This window comes from Sus scrofa, chromosome 2 (genome assembly GCF_054392235.1).
Source record: "Sus scrofa isolate SSC_HxYL_T2T_F1_AM1 chromosome 2, Sscrofa_HxYL_maternal_Yorkshire_Landrace_v2.0, whole genome shotgun sequence".
NCBI classification, from domain to species: domain Eukaryota; kingdom Metazoa; phylum Chordata; class Mammalia; order Artiodactyla; family Suidae; genus Sus; species Sus scrofa.
This window is the reverse complement of record NC_139384.1, coordinates 88,458,865-88,478,920: the sequence shown is the minus strand read 5'-3', so window position 1 is coordinate 88,478,920 and position 20,056 is coordinate 88,458,865. Positions and strand designations below refer to the sequence as shown.

The window sequence follows — 20,056 nt, the reverse complement described above, 5'->3', positions numbered from 1 at the left end:
AAATTCCATCCCCGTAATTTATCCCTCCCCTTTAGTACATATGCTAGTACAAAGATGAACCTCAAAAACATGCTAGTGAAACTAGACATGTAAGAGTCTATTTATATGAAAGGTGCCCAGAAAAGGCAAATTAATAGAGACAAAAATTACATTAGTGGTCACACAGGCTTGTAAGAATGGGGAGTAATTGCAAGTAGGCATGAGTTTTCTTTTTGTGTAATGGAAGTGTTATGAAATTAGATATTGATGAAAGTTAACATACTTTGTAAAGTTACTAAAAATTCTTGAAGTGTAATCTTAATATAGGTGAATTTTATAGTATGTAAATTAGACATACTATATAAAGTATTTAACAAATTAATGGTTAAAAGAAATTCCTTAAGCTGGTACTCGGTGGATGACAAAATTTAATGTGTATATATTTAAGATTTATTTCTTCAACTGAAAAATGGATTACCTTTAAATACCTAGAATAATTCCATTCATACTGTGGTAGTATATCCACCTATCATGAATTTTTCTCTTATTTCATTTTAAAAAGGGCTTTGATGCACTGCAGGCAGGTAAAACACTGGGAGGCTCAGTCAATATTGTTAAAATTTTTTGCATAAAAATGAAAGTCAAACTCCTGAATTTGAGAACCTGCTAGTATATTGTGTTAAAGTATAGCCCTTTGGATTTTGGTTACACAAAATCATATTTTCCTTCTTTGCTTGCTGAGAGCAGCACTAACTGGAAAAAATCCTTTGAAAAACTACCTGGCCTAGTAAAAGGTCACAGGCCATTCACTAAGTAACAACAATCCAAAAGAAAGCAAAATGATTTAAAAATAAAACAAAAAACAACCAAACCAAGGAAGTGGGAGTAATTACTAAAACATCAAAAATTTTAAATAGTCCGAACATTCTAATGTGTTCACTATTCAACTGATAATAACTTTTGTCAGAATACTTACAGGAGGCCAAATTCTGAGTTCCTATTTGAATAACCAGGTCACCTCTCCCATCCTGCAGACAGACTTCAGGAAAAAGAATGACACAAAGGGAGTTCCCTTCGTGATACAGCAGAAAGGAATCTAGGAACCATGAGATTTCGGGTTTTATGCCTGTCCCTGCTCAGTGGGTTAACCATGCAGCATTGCGGGGAGCTGTGGTATAGGTCGCAGACGCAGCTTAGATCCCCCATGGCTGTGGCATAAGCCAGCACCTCTAGCTCCGATTAGACGCCTAGCCTGGGAATCTCCATATGCCTAGGGAGCGGCGCTAAAAAGAAAAAAAAAAAAATCTTTTGAGAGGCAGAAAACAAAGATGAAGGTGATGGGGCAAAGCATGAGCTTCAAAACAGGAATTCAAGTTTTCGGTGCCAGGTAACAGAGCTCCTGGGTGTAGAGCTTCTTAAAAAAAGATAACAATTCTCTACATCTAAGTTCTGAGTTCTGATCATTATAAAACTGTTTTGGAAGCTTTACTTCCCAGGGAAGGGGAGGAGGAGCCAAGAATGGGTACCTCGAAAGTAAGATTCTCTGGGAAAGGAAGAGGACAGAGGGGCAGCGCATCCGCTCTGGCTTCTCACATCCAGCAGGTTCCCTCCTGCTTCCTGGACTCCTGGGTGGCTATGCCACGCCACAGGATCTGGGCGCCGTGGATTCTGACTGGCTTTCCCATGAGGTATCCACGGACGGAGCAGGATGCTGATCCGAAGCTCCCATCTCAAGTAGGTGAGCGTTGCTGAGCCCCCAACCTTTCTTGGCAGGGGAAACAGCGCCCAGAACGGTCCAGCGATGGAGCTGGGAGCTGGCCACAGAGAGGTGGTACCCCGCGTGCCAGCCCCAGCGGCCGGCAACGGGCAACCGCTATCTAGAAGCGCCCTAGGTGCGCGTGCCCTTGTCTCGTGCAGGCCTTGCGCGCTCCCATTCTTCGCTCAGGCGTTCCAACAACACGTCACAGGCGGCACACCCAACAGTGAGCGTTTCCCTTGGAGCCTCTTAGGCATTAACGGAAACCTCTCTGAGCGTCTGAGTCCATTTGAAGGACCCGACTGATGCAGAATTGCGCTCCATAGGCAATTACCTGAGCCGGTCTCGTCCTTGCGCGCCGTCCTCTGCTCTGTGGGGCAGGGACCTGCTGGAGAGACCCGAGTGCCTTGAGCCCGCGTACCCTGCCCTCCGTGTTCACTTGGGAGCTCCAACCCTACACCTGACTCACAGGCTGTCGTACGAGGATCTTGTGGCTTCACCCCGTCGTCGTCGGTACCATCGGCGGTTTGTCATTGTCCATCCGTAGCAATATCCAGCCCAGCAAGCCCGGTGTTTATTTATGGGGATCGTTCCCTCAGTGCCCAGGAATGGCCCTCAGAAGCCACAGCTGTCTGCTTGCAGCTCCAAGATGTCCTGCACCTCAGTGATCCTGAAGATGGCATCTGCAAAGGGCAAACTGATGCTCCATTTGGCTCTGAAGCAGACAGTCATCTGCGTGTTGTCTTCCTTGTTTGTCCACTTCCCAAACCTTTGTGTAAAGAAGACTCTGGTGAAGGCCCTTGAAGAGAGCAGTCAACCAAGAGCCAAGAAAGAGAAAGACCTGGAGGCCTTGGTTGAGAGTGGAAAAGGGCTAACAGAGCAAAAGAAAGGACACTCAGTCCTCGAGAGTCAGGACGAGCAGAGAAGGGGCTCGAACCGTGGGGGAAATTCACAGTCCGCATTTAGGTGCCTGATGGTCAACGGGATCCTCTCTTCCTTTGTGCCCAGGCCTGGGCCTCTGAAGAGAGGCTTCTGTTCCAAGGGCTCAGAAAATACCCTGACTAGGAAATCCCAGACCTACTCTCTGAGCTCATGCAGCAAACAAAATACCATCACCAGTTCATACAGCTCCACTAGAGGTTTCCCACAGCTGCAGAGAAGCAGTGCAGGCTCAGCCAGGCTCCTGGGCCCAGCTTCATTGCATCCCCATGTGCCTGCAGAGAAAGCCAATGAGGAAAGCCAACAGTCTAGCCCTTCAGCCTCAGCAGGACCACAAAGGAAGATCAAGCATGAAAAGGCTGCAGATGCCCCCTTAGGGCAGAAACAAAACTTGAATTGCTCACAGCCATCTGACAACTGCAGGCCCCTGAAACGCAAGACTCCTTTGCTGCTGCCCTCCAGGCCAAATGACCCACTGATCCTGCCCCCATTCCCCCAGCTAGGTTATCAAGTCACTGCTGAAGACCTTGACTTGGAGAAGAGAGCTGCAATCCAGTGGATCAACAAGGTCTTGGAAGGGTAAGACAGAGGCCGCCTTAGACTGCAGAGCCCCTCAGCTTTCCTGTTCCTCTGCCCTACCAGGCCCCAGCACTAATTCACAGCTGAGGAGCTTCTGGAAGATGCAGAGCTCCTCAGGCCCATTGGCCTTCCTGTAGTTGGCTGGAGCAGTTGCCTCTTTGAGCTGTTTGTCTTGGTTTTCCCTGTTGTTTTGCTCTATCTGGCTGTAAAAAATTTGTTCCCTTTCCCTGGCCACGAGGGTCTGTCTCCAGTACTCTACTACTCAGTCCCTCTTTGGTTCCTTAGAGGAACATTGAAGGACACCATCAGAGTCCAGCTTTTCCCTTGAGGAAGCCCAGGGTGCTGGCTGCTGCTCCTGTGGGCCCATTCTCCCCATCAAGTCATTTCTCTCCAGAGAAATTGTTCTATACCTGTCATCTTTCTGTCAGATATGCCCCGAGAAGTTGAGCAGCTGGAGGTTATTAATCTGGCCCACCCCAGTGGTCAGGATCCTTGCAATAGAAGAGGGTAGCTTTGACCAGTTTTCCTCCAGGCAAAAGCTGGCAGGATACCCATTGCTGCTATAGTTCCCTTTTCCCACCTTCCCCACTTTCTTAATTGGGCCCTGATCCATCCTTCTTAGAATCTATATATTCTCTCTCTTAACATCTGGTACCACATAAACAGTTAGTTGATGAACAAAATAATATATATAACATACATATGGTTATATATATTTTTATGTGTCATATATTTATAAAGTCATGTATTATGTAGTAAATATTAAGTGTATATTATATGCGTATATTATATACATGATGTAACATATAAGAATAACTAGTACATGTGTATTATATATGATATATTACGTATGTATATGTATTATGTATTCATGTATAATGTATATATGTATGTATAATTAGTATGTGATTATAATTTATTACAATACAGAATGTATATATTACAAGTATATATTACATACATATATGTAATATATATGTAATGTATGCAATAATGCATATTACATATTTGTTTATAATACATATACATATTCATGTTTAATATATTGTGTATATAATATATATTATATAATAATATGTATTGAATATATATATGACTTTTTGTTAATTTCAAATAGTCCTATCTTTTCTTTTTGAATTCACAGTGGAGGAAGAATTGACCTGTATGAGTAGCCAGACTTAACGCTTTAGGTTTTCGGTGGCCCAGCTGGGAAAGCTTGAACCACTTTATGCCTCTAAATGCTGGGTCCTGATTTCTGTGTTTTGATAGGACACTTGACTTTTCCCTCTCTGCTTCTCACCTGCCCACCTGCCATCGTCATGGGTTGGATCATGCCTAGTGTATGTTAGGAAATGACTTGTGACAACTTTATTTTTTTTTAATTTTAAATTTGATATAATTTTAGACTTACAGGATAATTGCAAAAATAGTACAGAGATCCCTACCTAGTCTTCATCAAGCTTCTCCTAAAATTAACATCTTACAGGACAATTATTAAAACCAGGAAATTGACATAGTTACAATGCTATTAGCTAAACTTCCGATTTAATTAGATTTCCCCAGTGTTTCCAGTAAAATTTTCTCTCTATACCAGTGTCAGTCCAGAACCCCACATTTCATTTAGTTGTTAGGTCTCCCTCATATCCTCCAAACTGTGGCCATTTCTCTTTTTTTATTAAAGTATAGTTGATTTACAATGTTGTGTTAGTTTCAAGTGAACAGCACAGTTATTCAGATATATGTATTATATATGTGTGTGTATTTTTTTTAGATTCTTTTATAGGTTATTACAAATATTGAATATACTTCCCTGTGCTATATACAGTAGGTCCTTGCTGGTTATCCTTTTTATATGTAGTAGTGTGTATATGCTAATTCCAAACTCCTAATTTACTCTCCCACCTTTCCTCTTTGGTAACCATAAGTTTGTTTTCTATGTCTGTACATATACTTCTGTTTTGTAAATAAGTTCATTTGTGTCTTTTTTCTTGATTCCACATATAAGCAATATATGATATTTGTCTTTCTCAGTCTGGCTTACTTCATTTAGTATGATAGTCTCTAAGTCCATCCAAGTTGCTATAAATGGCATCATTTCATTCTTTCTTATGGCTGAGTAATATTCCACTGTATAAATATACTACATCTTTATCCATTCATCTGTTGATGAACATTTAGGTTATTTCCACATCCTAACTATTGTAAATAGTGCTACAACGAACACTGGGGTGCATATATCTTTTCAAAATATGGTTTTCTCTTGATATATGTCCAAGAGTGGGATTGATGGGTCATATGGTAGTTCTATTTCTGTTTTTTTAAGGAACCACCATACTGTTCTCCATAGTTTTTTGTATAAATTTCCATTCCCACCAATGGTGTAGGAAGGTTCCTTTCTCTCCATGCTCTCTCCAGAATGTATTATTTGTAGAATTGTTGATGATGGCCATTCTGACCAGAGTGGGGTGACACCTCATTGTGGTTTGGATTTGCACTTCTCTAATAATGATCTATGTTGAGCATTTTTTTCACGTGCATGTTGGCCATCTGTATGTCTTTGGAGAAATGTCTGTTTATGCCTTCTGCCCAATTTTTTATAGGATTATTTGTTGTTTTGATATTGAGCTATATGAGCTGTTTGTATATTTTGGAAATTAAATCCCTTGTCTGTCGCATCATTTCCAAATATTTTCTCCCAAAATATTTTCTCTCAAAATTCATTTTGAGTTTATTTTTGTATGTGGTGTTAGGGAAAGTTCTAATATCTTTTTTTTTTTACATGTAGTTTCCCAGTTTTTCTAGCATCACTTATTGAAGAGACTTTCTTTTCTCCATTGTATATTCTTGTCTCCTTTATCATAGATTAGTTCATCATAGGTGTGCAGGTTTATCTCTGGGCTTTCTATCCTGTTCTGTTCATCTGTGTGTGTTTTTTGTGCCAGTGCCATACTGTTTTGATGACCATAGCTTTTTAGTATAGTCCAAAGGCAGGGAGTCTGATTCCTCCAGCTCAGTTTTTCTTTCTTCAGATTTCTTTGGCTATTCAGGGTCTTTTGTGATTCCATATAAATTTAAGAATTTTTTTTCTACTTCTGTGAAAAGTGCCATTGGTAATTTGATAAGAATTGCACTGAATCTGTAGATTACCTTAGGTAGTATAGTCATTTTGACAATATTGATTCTTCCAATTCAAGAACATGGTATGTCTTTCCATCTGTTTGTGGTATCTTCAGTTTCTTTCAGTAGCATAATTTTTATTTATTTTATTTCATTTGTCTTTTTGTCTTTTTAGGGCTGCACGCATGGCACACAGAGGTTTCCAGGCTAGGGGTAGAATCAGAGCTACAGCTGCCAGCCTATACCGCAGCCACAGCAACATGAGATCCAAGGCACGTCTATGACCCACACCACAGCTCAAGACAATGCCAGATCCTTAACCCACTGAGCAAGGCCAGGGATCAAACCTGCAACCTCATGGTCACTAGTCAGGTTCATTAACCACTGAGCTACGACAGGAACTCCAGTAGCATAGTTTTTAGAATACAGGTCTTTTGCCTCCTTAAGTAGCTTTATTTCTAGGTATTATATTCTATTTTATGAGATGTAAAATGGTATTGTTTCCTTAATTTCTCTGTCTGATCTTTCATTGTCAGTGTATAGAAGTACCACATATTTGTGTATATTAATTTTTTATCCTCAAGTTTATCAAATTCATTAATGAACTCTAGTTTTCTGGTGGCATCTTTAGGATTTTCTATATATAATATCATGTCACCTACAAATAGTGACAATTTTACTTCTTTTCAATTTGAGTTCCTTTTCTTTCTTTTTCTTCTCTGATTGCTATGCCTAAGACCCCCAAAACTGGCAAGAGTAGACGTCCTTGTCTTGTTCCTGATCTTAGAGCAAATGCTTTCAGCTTTTCCCCATTGAGTATGATGTTAGCTATGGGTTTGTCATTTATGGCCTTTATTATGCTGAGGTATATTCCCTCTATGCGCACACTTCTGTGAATTTTTATCATAAATGGATATTGAATTTATGCATCTATTGAGATGATGATATGGTTCTTATTTGATTTGTTGTGATGTGTCACACTGATTGACTTGCAGATATTGAAAAATCCTTGCATCTGTGGGCTAAATCCTGCTTGATCATGGTATACAATCTTTTTAATGTATTATTTGATGAAGTTTGCTGGTATTTTATTGAGGATTTTGTACCCATATTTATTAGTGATATAGGTCTGTAATATTCTCTTTTTTGTTATATCTGTTTTTGATATCAGGGTGATGGTGGCCTCGTAGAATGAGTTGGGAAGTATTACTTCCTATGTATTTTTGGAATATTTTCAGAAGGATAGGTGTTTACTCATCTCTAAATGTTTAGTAGAATTTGCCTGCAAAGCCATCTGGTCCTGGACTTCTGTTTGTTGGGAGTTTTTTTTTTTTTTTTTTTTGTCTTTTTGCCTTTTCTAGGGCCACTCCCTCAGCATATGGAGGTTCCCAGGCTAGGGGTCTAATTGGAGCTGTAACCACCTGCCAGAGCCAGAGCCACAGCAACACAGGATCCAAGCCATGTCTGCAACCTACACCACAGCTCATGGCAACGCCGGATCCTTAACCCACTGAGCAAGGCCAGGAATTGAACCCAAATCTTCATGGATACTAGTTGGGTTTGTTACCACTGAGCCACGACAGGAACTACTCTGTCCTTTTTTTTTTTTTGTCCATGTTTTCTCAGTTCAGATTGAGCAACTTCTGTTGATTCATTTTCAAGTTTATTGACCCTGTATTCTGTCATCTTTACTTCTATTGAGTCCATCTAGCAACTTTAAAAATTCTAGTTGCTGTAGTTTACAGGTAGCTAATATCCATTTGGTTCTTTTTTGCCCATTTTGTTCCTTTTTAAAACTTTTATCTGGAGTTCCCATCATGGCACAGCGGAGGTTGTAGGTTTGATCCCTGGCCTCGTTCAGTGAGTTGAGGATCTGGCGTTGCCATGAACTGTGGTGTAGATCACAGAGGCAACCTGGATCCTAAATTGCTATGGCTGTGACATAGGCTGGCAGATGTAGCTCCAGTTAGACCACTACCTTGGGAACCTCCATAAACCATGGGTGTAGCCCTAAGAAAGCAAAAATAAGTAAATAAATCTTCTATCTTATTGCTTAAATTTTTAATTTTTTCCATTTGTTTCAAGAGGATTTGTAATTGATTATTGAAGCACAGTTATGAAAACTGATTTAAAATTCTTGTCTGACAATTCTAATATCTAATGCATCTTGGTATTGGTGTCAGTTGTCTTTTCTCATTCAAATTGTGGTTCACTTACTCAATATGAGGAATGATTTTCTGATGTATCCTCAGTATTTTGGTTATTATGTTTAGAGACTCATATTTCATTCTTCTATTTAGCAGGCAATTTTACTGTTTATATTTAGCCTGTAAGTTGACCTGTCTTTGTGTAGTTTAGTCTTCAGAGCCCTGCAGTGCTGTTCTGGTCTCCTTCATTCTTCTGAGGCTATTGTCAATTCCTAGTACTGTATGTGGGGACATAAAGTATTCCTTGGATCGCCTAGTGTCCCTAGGCAACCTACTGTTGAACAGGGGGTGGAAGCCATTGTTCCTGGGTCTCTTTATGCCACTAGTAGAGGTCAGGGAGACAAGGGCTTTGCTGTTGCTGCTGCAGTGGGCAGTTGGGGCTGCTTGCTGGTGATTCAGTTTGAAGTGTGGGTTGGGACACTCCACTCAGTCAGTTGGGCTTCTCCTTTCTTATCCTTTGGCCAGAGAGATGGTTTTTCTTTTCGTTTTTTAATATACTTATTGGTGGGAATTCCCATTGTGGTGCAGCGGAAATGAATCCAACTAGCGTTGCCATGATCAGTTCTTGGATCAGGGGTCGAATCAGAGCAGTGGCTGAGGCCTGTGCCACAACCACAGAAACACCAGATCTGAGCTGCATCTGTGACCTACACAGTAGCTTGTGTCAATGCCAGGTCCTTAACCCATTGAGCAAGACCAGGGATCAAATCCACATCCTCAGAGAAAACATCAGGTCCTTAACCTGCTGAGCCACAATGGGAATTCCTTCAGTAGTTCTTCTAGTAAGGCTGTATAGAAGTAAGCTCTCAATCATTTACATCACCAATGGTCATCTAAAGACACTGTAAGTTTTGAGTCTGTTGGGCAAGTGCATTTCCATGAATAAGATTTCGTGTTCTGGTTTCAAGGTCATTTAAATGTGAACTCTTAACATCCCAGCATATGTCTTGGTAAAGTATTGATCATCTGTTTACTTACAGCTAAAATGGGGATAGTCATAATCGAGTGAAACAGTAACCATGATGTCAGGTACATTTATTATACCTTTTTAGTCCTCTTCATGTAGTTACCATTATTTTTGTCTTTTACAGATGATGGAGCTAAGATCCTGAGCAATCAAATAACTTGAGAATGGTGATCTCATGATTCATCTGCATAGGAGCTGACCCTCTAACATGAGTGCCTACCTAGGTTGTATACTGTTCTTGTAGTGCAATGTCACATTCCATGCATGGTCAGTTTGATACTTAAATAAGATAATCATCTAAAATGCTAAATGTAGTGTCTGACTTATACCTAAGTGTTTCGAACATATTATCTCTTATTATGACTTGTTCTCCCCTCTGTTGACCACACTGTGGTCCACCCAGCCTGTTGTGAGTCCTTCTGCTTTCCTTGGCCATCATGAAAATGCTCATGTATCGGTTGAGGTGCTGGTTCAGGATGTTCCTCAAACAACTCCATTTCTCAAGGAGCCATGAGCAGTGCAAGTTTCCATGCAAAGCTCAGAGGAAGTGCCCCTTCCTCCTTTTGGAACCCTTTCTATATCATGCCACTTGAGCATCTGTATTTGTGTCCAGAGCATCAAAAAAAAAAACCCTTGTCAGCGACGCCATCAACTTCAGCCTCTGATCCCCCTCTCTACATAAATGCTCAAATCAGATGTGGGAGACCAGGTTGAGGACAGATGCCAGTCCACCATACTTCACACATTCTCTGCTTTCTCTCTTTCCTCTGTTCCCCCCTCCCCCAAATTTCACCTGTTTTCCTATCCTGCTGTCCCAATTCCAGCCACTCATCTTCTCCATCACCAGCTTTATCAAATCCCATTTAGTTTACTGCTCTAGAATAGTGAGAGCCACAGGGCAGAGCTTCAATTGTTTGAGAGAATAAGGGGCCTGAGACTTGATATTCTAAAAGAAGAGGGGAAGGCTGAGGTAAGATGTGACACTGTGACTGGAGCAGAGGGCTGTGAGGCCAGTGCTAGAGGAGGGCTAGACTGTTCTATCCTGGGACAGGGAGAGAGCTGGTGAGGAGAGAATCTAATGTTAGATGGAGAGAAAACTGATCGCACCCTAAACCATCCCTTATAGGTCCCTTCATGGGTATGGAGGAGGAGGAATTCCCATAGCAGCCTATCCTGGGTGAGAATTACTCTCTGTGGATTGACAGACATCAGATAGACCCTCACTAGTTAGGGTTGAAGCCTGGCATTTGTTTCCTAACAGCTGATGCTGAGGATCAGGGGATGGAAGCATCAGGGGACCTAGAGGGTTGCTTATGGCCAAGACTGCTTTTTTTACCCCCTAACAGGTATCTTATAGATATGCAGCAGACCATCCCTCAGCTCAGGGCCTCAAGATATGATAGGTGATTCAGGTGTTACAGGCCAATCCACAGGCAAGGGGAGTATCTAGCATAATTTAAGAGATCCTGAGCTCCTGGAGTGATAACCTCCTGGAAGTGGCAGATGCTGACCTAGGGTAGGGGCCCCCACTGCTGCCACTTCTACATGGTCTCCTGCAAAGACAATACCCTAACTTCTATATGTGACTCTCTCTCAGAGGTCTTAGATTTATTATCTGAGATATTGACTTCTGTATTGTATTCTCTTTTGCCTGTTGTGGCCCTGCAGGGCAGGGTCTAGCTCTTTGCTGAAGGATGTGGGTATCATTTATATTCCTCATCTTGTAAGAATATGGAAAGGTTGAAGAGCAGGAGCCAGGCAAAAGAAGGAGGCTTGGGGACCTATGATAGCTTCCCTATGAGATCAGTAGGGTCAGAAGAGGTAGGTGCCCCTTCTTTGAAAATGTATTTCAAAATCTTTTTCTCTCCTCTGTCTGCCTTTATCCAACGTTAATGATATTCTCATATGAATGTATATGTATAAACATAAATGGCACATAGAAAAATTAGTCACCTTTTTTTTACAAAAATGGTATTATAAAGTATGCACACTTCTGTGCATCTTATTTTTTCTTCCTTAACAACATCTAAGAGCTTTGCATGAATCAACTGTTAAGGATATAGCACATTCGTTTTTAAGACTCTAATCTTGATACCAACCTAAGCCCTAACCCTAAGGTCTTAAATTTAAGGCCCTTATCATGAGGCCTTAGCTCAGTGCTAAGTCTAGCCCTAATTCTAGGCCTTACCAGAACCTCAATCTCCAGGCCCTAATCCTATAAACCCTAATATGGACTCCAAGGTCTTAATTCATGTGGAGATAAACTTCCATGTACTCACTCAGCTCCTCCCTATTTAGGAACATCAGGAAATTTTTTGCAATTTAATCTTTGTATGTGATCCTCACTTAGTGGTTATTTTCTTGGAATGGATATCCAGGAATGAGATTAATAGGTCTAGGAGGAGATGTATTTTAGTGTTATTAGACACTGTCAAATTGCTTTCCAAAAGAGACTGGAAGATGGTTTCCTCTGGGACCTGTGAGGGGACCCATTTTCTTATGTCACCGACCTGAAATAGAATTTATCATCTCGAACTGCTCCCCACTTGAAGTAGCCATTTAGATGGCTAATGGGGGTGGGAGTAGGGAGGGAACAGCCCTAAACCTTAAAGCTGTTGGGGCTCCCAAGATCCACATCCACAGAAAGGAAGAGGGCTTGGGAAGAGGTGGCTCCACCTTCCATGCTAGACTTTTCAGAAGGTCCCTGGCAGCTTCCCCCCTCCTGGAAGTGAGGCCCTGGGGTGGGGCGTCAGACTGACACAGGCTGTTGGCTCATCACAGGATGAGGAAGAAAAGCTGTCTCCTGCTGCAACCCTTAAGCAGGGCTCTGACTCTGAGCCCTCACTGACTTATGCTCAGAGACCTCACAGCCCAAATTTCTGGAGTCCAGGATGAGCCCGACTGGAGGGATCAGGTCAGGGGTGCTGTGGACAGGAGCTGCTCCTCTGAGTTGGCTGCCACGCATGTTAATACTGGAGCGTACCTGTTTCTTTGGGGGTGGGAAATCCAAGAGAGAAGGGGGAGAATTTGGCAACAAAGAAGGAGGCCAGAATAGACCAGAAGAAAACCAAAGGGAGAGGCAGGATGAGGAAATTTCCCTTTTGCCCCCTTTTGGCTGTAAAATAATTAAATTAACACAAGACAGATTAACAGGAGAAAAAATTTTAATTGATATGAACAGAGGTCCCTTAGACATGGGACCTCTTCCTCTCCGAGGGACCAAAATAGGCTGTTTGTATATCATTTTTTTTTTTGACAGTTTCTGAAGAATTAACAAAACAAAGGGTCCTGTGCTTGGGATAGAAGACTAATGACAAAGTTAACGAACTTAACATGTCTTTCTTATTCTTGAATTCCTTAACTCTGGTGATAAGGATGCTTTTAATTCTTCAGGTACAGGGAGGATAATTTCACATGGGGAATTTATTTCTTGTCTGGGTTGAAAAGGAGGTGGGGGGGAGTTCCCATCGTGGCGTAGTGGTTAACGAATCTGACTAGGAACCATGAGGTTGCGGGTTTGGTCCCTGCCCTTGCTCAGTGGGTTGACGATCCGGCGTTGCCATGAGCTGTGGTGTAGGTTGCAGACGTGGCTCGGATCCCGCGTTGCTGTGGCTCTGGCGTAGGCCGGTGGCTACAGCTCCGATTCGACCCCTAGCCTGTGAACCTCCATATGCTGCGGGAACGGCCCAAAGAAATAGCAAAAAGACAAAAAAAAAAAGAAGGGGGTGTGGGCAAGGGCCTTGGGGTCTCTCCTGTCTGCTCCCCACTGATCTAAGCCTTCTAGCTTCCCCTGCTGGTCAGGACCAGGAGAGACATCAGTCCAGCAAACTGGCTCCCTGTTCATTTGCATACACCCCGACCCCTCAGAGAGCCTCCTTCACCCAACTCTTAGAGAGTAGGTGCAGAATTTCCTGCTAGGGCAAAACCTGAGTGCCCAAGTGGAAGTCCTCTCCTTCTAGGATATGAGGAGGGAGAAAGGCCGGCCATACTGGGACCTGAATCCTCCCTTTCCATCAATGGATGAGGCAAACACATTTTTTTTTTATTTTTTTGCCTTTTTGCCTTTTTTAGGGCTGCTCCCATGGCATATGGAGGTTCCCAGGCTAGGGGTCAAATTTGAGCTGTGCCCCCAGCCCACGCCAGAGCCACAGCAACGCGGGATCTGAGCCACGACTGCAACCCATGGCTTATGTCAACACTGGATCCTTAACCCGTTGAGCAAGGCCAAGGATTGAACCCACAACCTCATGGTTCCCAGTCAGATTCGTTAACCACTGTGCCACAACGGAAACTCCGAGGCAAACACATTTTAAAAACATCTTGGGAGTTCCCATTGTGGCTCAGCAGTAAAGAACCCATGACTACTATCCATGAGGATGTGGGTTTGATCCCTGGCCTCATTCAGTAGGTTAAGGATCCAGCATTGCAGTGGCTGTGGTGTAGGTCACAGATGTGGCTCAGATCTGATGTTGCTGTGGCTGTGGCGTAGTCCACCAGCTGCAGCTCCGATTCAACCCCTAGCTTGGGAACATTCATATGTCGTGGGTGCGATCCTGAAAATCAAAAAATTAAAAAAATTTTAAAAGCATCTTGAAAAAGGATAAAAGTGGAGAATTTCTAGGGAAGAGAAACAGAGAACAGAACAAAAAGGAGGGTGACAGAGTGAAAAAGGCAGGGGAGATATAAAAGCAGGGCTGCCCGTCCCCACCCATGAACATGCCTGGGAGGCTGCCTGAAAGGCCCAGCTGGGAGAGGAAAGCCTTGAGGGTCTCAGGATCAGCCTTTCCCAGCTGGAGTCATGATCTGGGAAGTTGGTGGAAGATAAAGGAAAAATCAAGGAGAGCAACAAGTTGGGCTCTGGGGCACAGGCAGCCAGTTAGTGCCTGCAGTCTCCAGGAGGGAGCAGTACTGGGAGTTCTGGGAGGTTGGAGTGAGCTCTGTGGCCCTCAGGTAGACTCCTGTGCAGCTTGGTTTGCCCAGAATGAAAACATCCTGAAAGGGGTGGAAGTGAATACTGGAGAGAAGGGCACAGACCCTACAGATACTCAGCTACTGTCTCCCTGAATTTCCAGTTAGTTTTTTCTCTCTGCTGAAAGGACAGATATTTATGTTACAGAGCTTCCTGATGTACATAAAAGCCACAGATATGGCGCCTTTAGGAAAGCTGGGCCACCGTCAAGGAGGTAAGAGGAAGGGCGCAAATCAGTCTCTTCAGTAGTAAGGTGAGGATCATATTTCAGAGTTAGGGTTTAAGGCAGGGGAAAAATAGGGTTGCCTAACAAGGTTTAAAGAAGTGATCAATTTGGGTGAACAAGCAAAAGAAGGGCGTAATATTACTACATGGGTCAGATGTGCACTGGGCGACTTTGAGAGAGGCAGCTGGCCCACCGAAAGGTGCAGGGTGGTCATCAGAGTGCGAGGAGGAGGGACCTGGGCCTTCAGGTGAACCTGGCCCGTGCCCTCCATCCCTGGGTTTGGGCGGGAGGCGGGAGGACAGGCTCGGTGTTGTCATTGGAGAGAACGGCCGCCAGAGGGCGCCCGAGCACGGGCAGAGCCCAGCAGCTGCACGGTCCTGGCATGGCCCAGCCCAGGGCTGGGGTTCCAGACGGCGGGGGTGCATGTCCCCGGGCCGAGCATTGCGAGGAGGGCTCGGTTCCAGGTCGCCTCCGGCTGTCGGGTCTAAATTCGCTCACGCGATAGGAGGGCCCTCGTTCTGCCTTCCCGTCTGTGAGTGCCTTTCCGGCAGCTCGGAGAGAGAGCCCCAAGTCCAGAACCGTGCACGAGGGCCTTTGGAGTCTGCGGAGGCGGACATGCCGAGCCCCAGAGGCTTGGGAGTGCATGCCGGGTTTGCTGTGCTCCAGGATGAGGCTCGCGCGGTGTCCAGCCCCTGGATGGCTGGGCTGGTGGTCGCCACGGGAGAGTGCCAGAGCCGCGGCGCCTGGCTCGGCAGGTTGCACCCGTCCCGCAGGCTTGGCTCTTGAGGGTTCTCTGAAAAGTGTCTCCTTCCCCGTTCGATCGGCGCCTGCCCCCTCCTCTCGTTCACCGCCGAGGTAGAAACTCGCACCTCGGGCCAAGCCACAGAAATGCAGAGGGGTGTGTGAGTCCCTGACCTCTGCTTCCCCGATTGGGAGTGGGTTCGGCTCAGTGACTTCGAGGAGGCGGGCAGGATTGGGAGGAGTGAGGGCCATGGCCGGCCTGGAGAGAAGAAGAAGCCCTCTGGAAGGCGTTCGGTTGTTCATGGAGGGAGGCGGATGCAAGCCACTGCCTTGGGCGCGCAAGACCAGGGCAGTCCCTTCCTAGGTTTGTCCAGGAGGCAGGAGGGAGGGCTCGGAGTTGTCATCAGAGAGGGTGGCCGCCAGAGGGCGCCAAAAGCGCAGGCCGAGCCCAGCAGCTGCTTTGGCAGAGGCACCTCTCTCTGGGCTCGGGGATGCGGCTGGTGGGAGATGGGGACAGGTGGATGGCCTCCCCGCCCGCCGCCCCCGGCGCCCCGGGAGGTGTCTGGCGAGAGGGGGGTCCCTTAGAGGCTGCAGCTGGCTCTCCGGTGCAACCTGGCTCACCCGGGAAAAGGGACAGGGTTCCGCCTTCCAAATGTTTGGGTCCCCTTCAGTCGGCTGAGCGGACCGAAAGCAAGCCCATAGTATTGGCCGATGGGGGCTCGGGGTTCAGGTGGCCTTGGGGCTGTCCGGAAGTGGAACTCGGAAGCCGTGGGCAGCTGGCTGGAGTCCTGGGCACGCAGCCTTCCAGAGTCCAGGTGTTTGGCATCTGGAGAGCTGGGCTGCTGGTCGTGAAGGCAGAGGGAGTGGGAAAGCCGACGTCTTTGGTGGGCGGGCTCTAGTTCTCCCGGAGGCCTCTCTCTCCAGGGGGTTCTGACCAGTTCCTCAGTTTGAACCGCAGCTGAGCCTCTCCCTCCCTCGTTTGGTGCTCCCACGAAGGGGAGAATCTTCCCCGAAGCCAGGCCACGGACAATACGGGGTGGCGAAGCCCCATGGGGTGGGGGCGGGGTTGGTGTGGGGGTCTGGGGCAATAATGGGCAGCCGGCTACCTGAGTCTCCGTGGGTTCTCCTGTTGGCCTCGAAGGTGTGCTGACCGGTAGGGTGGGGGGAGGGAGGGAGGAGACTTGGAGAGAGCCATCTCAGCCTGCGTGAAGCCTTTGCTCTTTCGAGGGGGCGGGGGAGGGGTGGGCCAACTCAGGCTCACGGGTGCGTGAGGGCCGTGTCAACGAGAACCGGGTGGGGCCCGGAGGCAGAAGGTTCGGACGTGAATGGCTGGCAGTGGTAATGGCGGTTGGGGGCCCAGGAGCCCTGACCTACCCAGCTGCTGTTGGGTGTTGGCCCTTCCCGGCTCCAAGAAGGGGTTTGGAGGCGGTGCTGGCAGCACCTCGGGGCCATGCCCGTCGAGGGAAGGTGAGTTGCAGGTGGCTTCTGACCCTCAGGACCGACACCCCTCTCCTGAGAGGCGGGTGCGTGGGTCTTCCTAATGCACGACTGGTGGGTCCTTTCCACACGGGTCACAGAGCCCAAGACCAGGACCATTCGACAGGCGGTGGGGGTGGGGGTGGGGGTGGGTGGGAGGCTTGGGGTTCTCCAGCAGCTGGTACAACCCTAAATGCCCTGCACCCAAAGGTGTTTGGTTTGAGTTTGGGCACGTCAGTTTTGGAAAGTCAGGCGTTTGTGCGGTGTGGCATCCAGAAAGCAGTGTGCTTCTGGACCAGAGCGGAGTGTGGCCAAGTGGTGGTTTTGGCTGGCCGGACCGTGCTGTGCTGATCCCTGGGGTCCAGCTCTCCAACTGCTCCCCAGAGCGCCCTTTGTATTTATCAACCTGAGCCGCGGCTTCCCGTTACTTCAGCCCGAGGAGGGAAGAATTAGCTAGAGCTGGGCCGAGTGTGCTCAGGCAGGCAGATGAGTTTCCAGCTGGTGGGCTGACTTGCAGTGGGGTGGGCTGGTGTCGGTAGGGGAGGGTTGTTTGGCTAGAGGGGGCAGGAGGGAGTGCCCTGGGTGACTTTGAGAGAGGCAGCTGGCCCGCCGAAAGGTGCAGGGTGGTCATCAGAGTGCGAGGAGGAGGGACCTGGCCCGTGCCCTCCATCCCTGGGTTTGGGCGGGAGGCGGGAGGACAGGCTCGGTGTTGTCATTGGAGAGAACGGCCGCCAGAGGGCGCCCGAGCACCAGCAGAGCCCAGCAGCTGCACCTCAGGCCAAGACGCAGAAATGCAGAGCGGTGTGTGTTTTATTTACATCCTTTTTTTTGTTGGGATTGTTTTTTGCTGTTTTAGTAGTTGGTCTGTTTAATATAGCCTGTTGAATCACATTTTTTTACTGAAGTACAAATCATTAGCTCTTGCAAATGTTTGTTTTTCACCTCATTGTGGTAGACGGTGAAGATCCCTCCTACTTTTCCTGACCACACCTCTAGGCTCATATATAGGAAGGATCTTGGATTGATGCAACCCCTTGTATGTTACCAGAGTTTCTGGGTGTTTACAAGTTGATTCTCACTCTCAAGCCCCCATTGATTTACCTCTGTGCAATGACATACCTATGGCTCTAAATCTGATATATATTTTCTGTCTGGTTGGATGGCCCAGGCACCATAGTTTTGACATAGTCACCATGGTCAAAATGCCTTTGCTTAGCACTGGGCAAGACTCTGAACCCAAAATCATCTGTCTTTAACCTTGGGTTTGCAGTTTTTCAAGCTGACTTGTCTGTTGGGTCATGTTGAAAAGGGGTCGGTTTTTCCTGAATGTAGCTCAGAAACATTTTGATATATTAGTGGTCAGCTCTGGGAATCCCTGTGATTTTTTTCCATCAAAGGTCCTCCCCAAGGTTCTTGCTTCCCTTTCCATCTCACCCCCTTCCTCATCTACCTGAACCCTGTTAGCGGGACCGATCTGAAAACTTGCAATGTGTGGGGCAGGGAGGTTTACTGATTTCAGTCTGGGTCACAGGGCTAAAGAGTGCTGATTGATTTCAAGTCTCATGGTATTGAAAATGTAAGGCCGCTGACAGATTTCAGGTAGTGGGCTGATCTAAGGTGGGGTGAGTGCACTGGGTGACTTTGAGAAAGTCATGACTCTGTCTGTAGGGCATTTCCTTGGGTTGACAGGAGATCTGGAACGAAACCCAGCTTGAAGGCCAAGGCCAGTTGTAGCCCCAGGGCTGCTGAGGAAGAAAGGGCGAAGGGCTGAGAGGTGGTGTCAGAGCCGGTGGGCACCAGGTGGCACCAGAGCACAGGCAGAGCCCTCTGTGCCTCTTTGGCTGCACCTTCAGGCTCAGAGATGGGGTGGAAGGTGGGTTGGTGGAAACCCCAGGACATGCCCAGTGTTGGAATTTATATCAGGGCATCTCTGACTCTCGGGCCCAGTTGGCTCACCTCAAGAAGAAAAAACATATGTGCCTTCAGCATCAGATGGGTGATTCCAAACTGGTCGAGTGTCCCAGGGGCCAGAGAGTTTGAGGAGATCTCTGGGGTCAGACCAGCCTTTGTTTTTGAAAGGCAGGATTCTGGACCCACAGATATCTGTCTTGAGTCTTGGACTTAACATTTTCAAGCCACTGGCTTTTGTAAAGTTGTCATCTGGGAAAAGGAGCCCGTGGTCATGAATGGAGCTCATAAAACTGTGCTAATTTTGGTGGGTGGCAGTTTGAACCGCTGTGCCTTTACCTTCAAGACATTTCAAACTTCCCTCTTCTATTTCCCTCTGAACCTTCTTTTCCCCAGCCTCCAACCTCTGTATCACAGGGAGCAAACTTTAGGGCAGGTCTAGCTGATTGATTTAGTGGGTGGGGAAGCAGAGGGTTTTTAATGTATTGGGGTGGTTTAGGTTGGGGTGAGTGCTCTGGGAGATTTTGCGAGGGAAATACCCCAGTCTGCAAAGCAAGTCATGTCGCTTAAAGGGTGAGCGGGAGCAACATCATGATGGCAGGTGTTTAAGGCCAGTGCAGCTCAGGGGCTGCTGGGGGAAACAGGAGGAAGGGTGAAGAGCTGTCATTAGAGGGGTTGGCCACCAGATGGCGCCAGAGCACAGACAGAGCCCATCTGCAGCTCCCTGTCCACACCTCCAGGCTCAGAGGTGCAGCTAAATAGCAGTTGGGTTGGTAAATACACCAAGATGTGCCCAGAGTGTTGGGGTTAATTCTAGGTTGCCTCTGACACTCTGTCCAAAATTTCCTAACCTTAGCAAGGGAAACATGTGCACCTTCAGCCTCTGGCTGGTATTTCCATCCTAGTCCAGCTGCCCGGGAGGAGAGAGTTTGGCAGGTTCTCCAAGGTCAGATCGCCCTGTTTCTCAATAGGCAGAACTCTGGATCACAAATATCTGTTTTGAATCCTGGGCTTGCAATCTTAAACCTCCAGCTTCTGTGAAGGTGTCATTTAAGAAAATGGATTGGTGGTTGTGAATGGAGCATGGAAAAGGAGTGTTTCTTGGTGGGATGCTGTGCTAATCTCTGTGCTTTTTCTCTCAAAGTTCTCAACAATCATCCTTCTTCCATCTGAGTCTCTTTTTCTGTCTCCC

At 46.4% G+C, this 20,056-nt stretch overlaps 1 protein-coding gene and 1 long non-coding RNA gene across 2 annotated transcripts in view; both read left to right on the top strand.

Annotated features, from left to right (window-relative positions):
• The window catches only part of LOC102162368 (uncharacterized), a 56,315-nt gene extending 46,461 nt beyond the window's left edge, over positions 1-9,854 (top strand). The window contains exon 2 of the long non-coding RNA XR_002341719.2: positions 9,669-9,854. This is a non-coding gene — a long non-coding RNA (uncharacterized LOC102162368). The remainder of the gene's footprint in view (positions 1-9,668) is intronic.
• On the top strand, positions 1,781-3,257 carry LOC146405551 (nuclear envelope pore membrane protein POM 121-like). Its single transcript, XM_085010282.1, is given in 2 exon segments — positions 1,781-1,871; positions 2,062-3,257. Coding segments are annotated over 2 exon segments (1,287 nt in total).
• Positions 9,855-20,056: the final 10,202 nt, after the last annotated feature.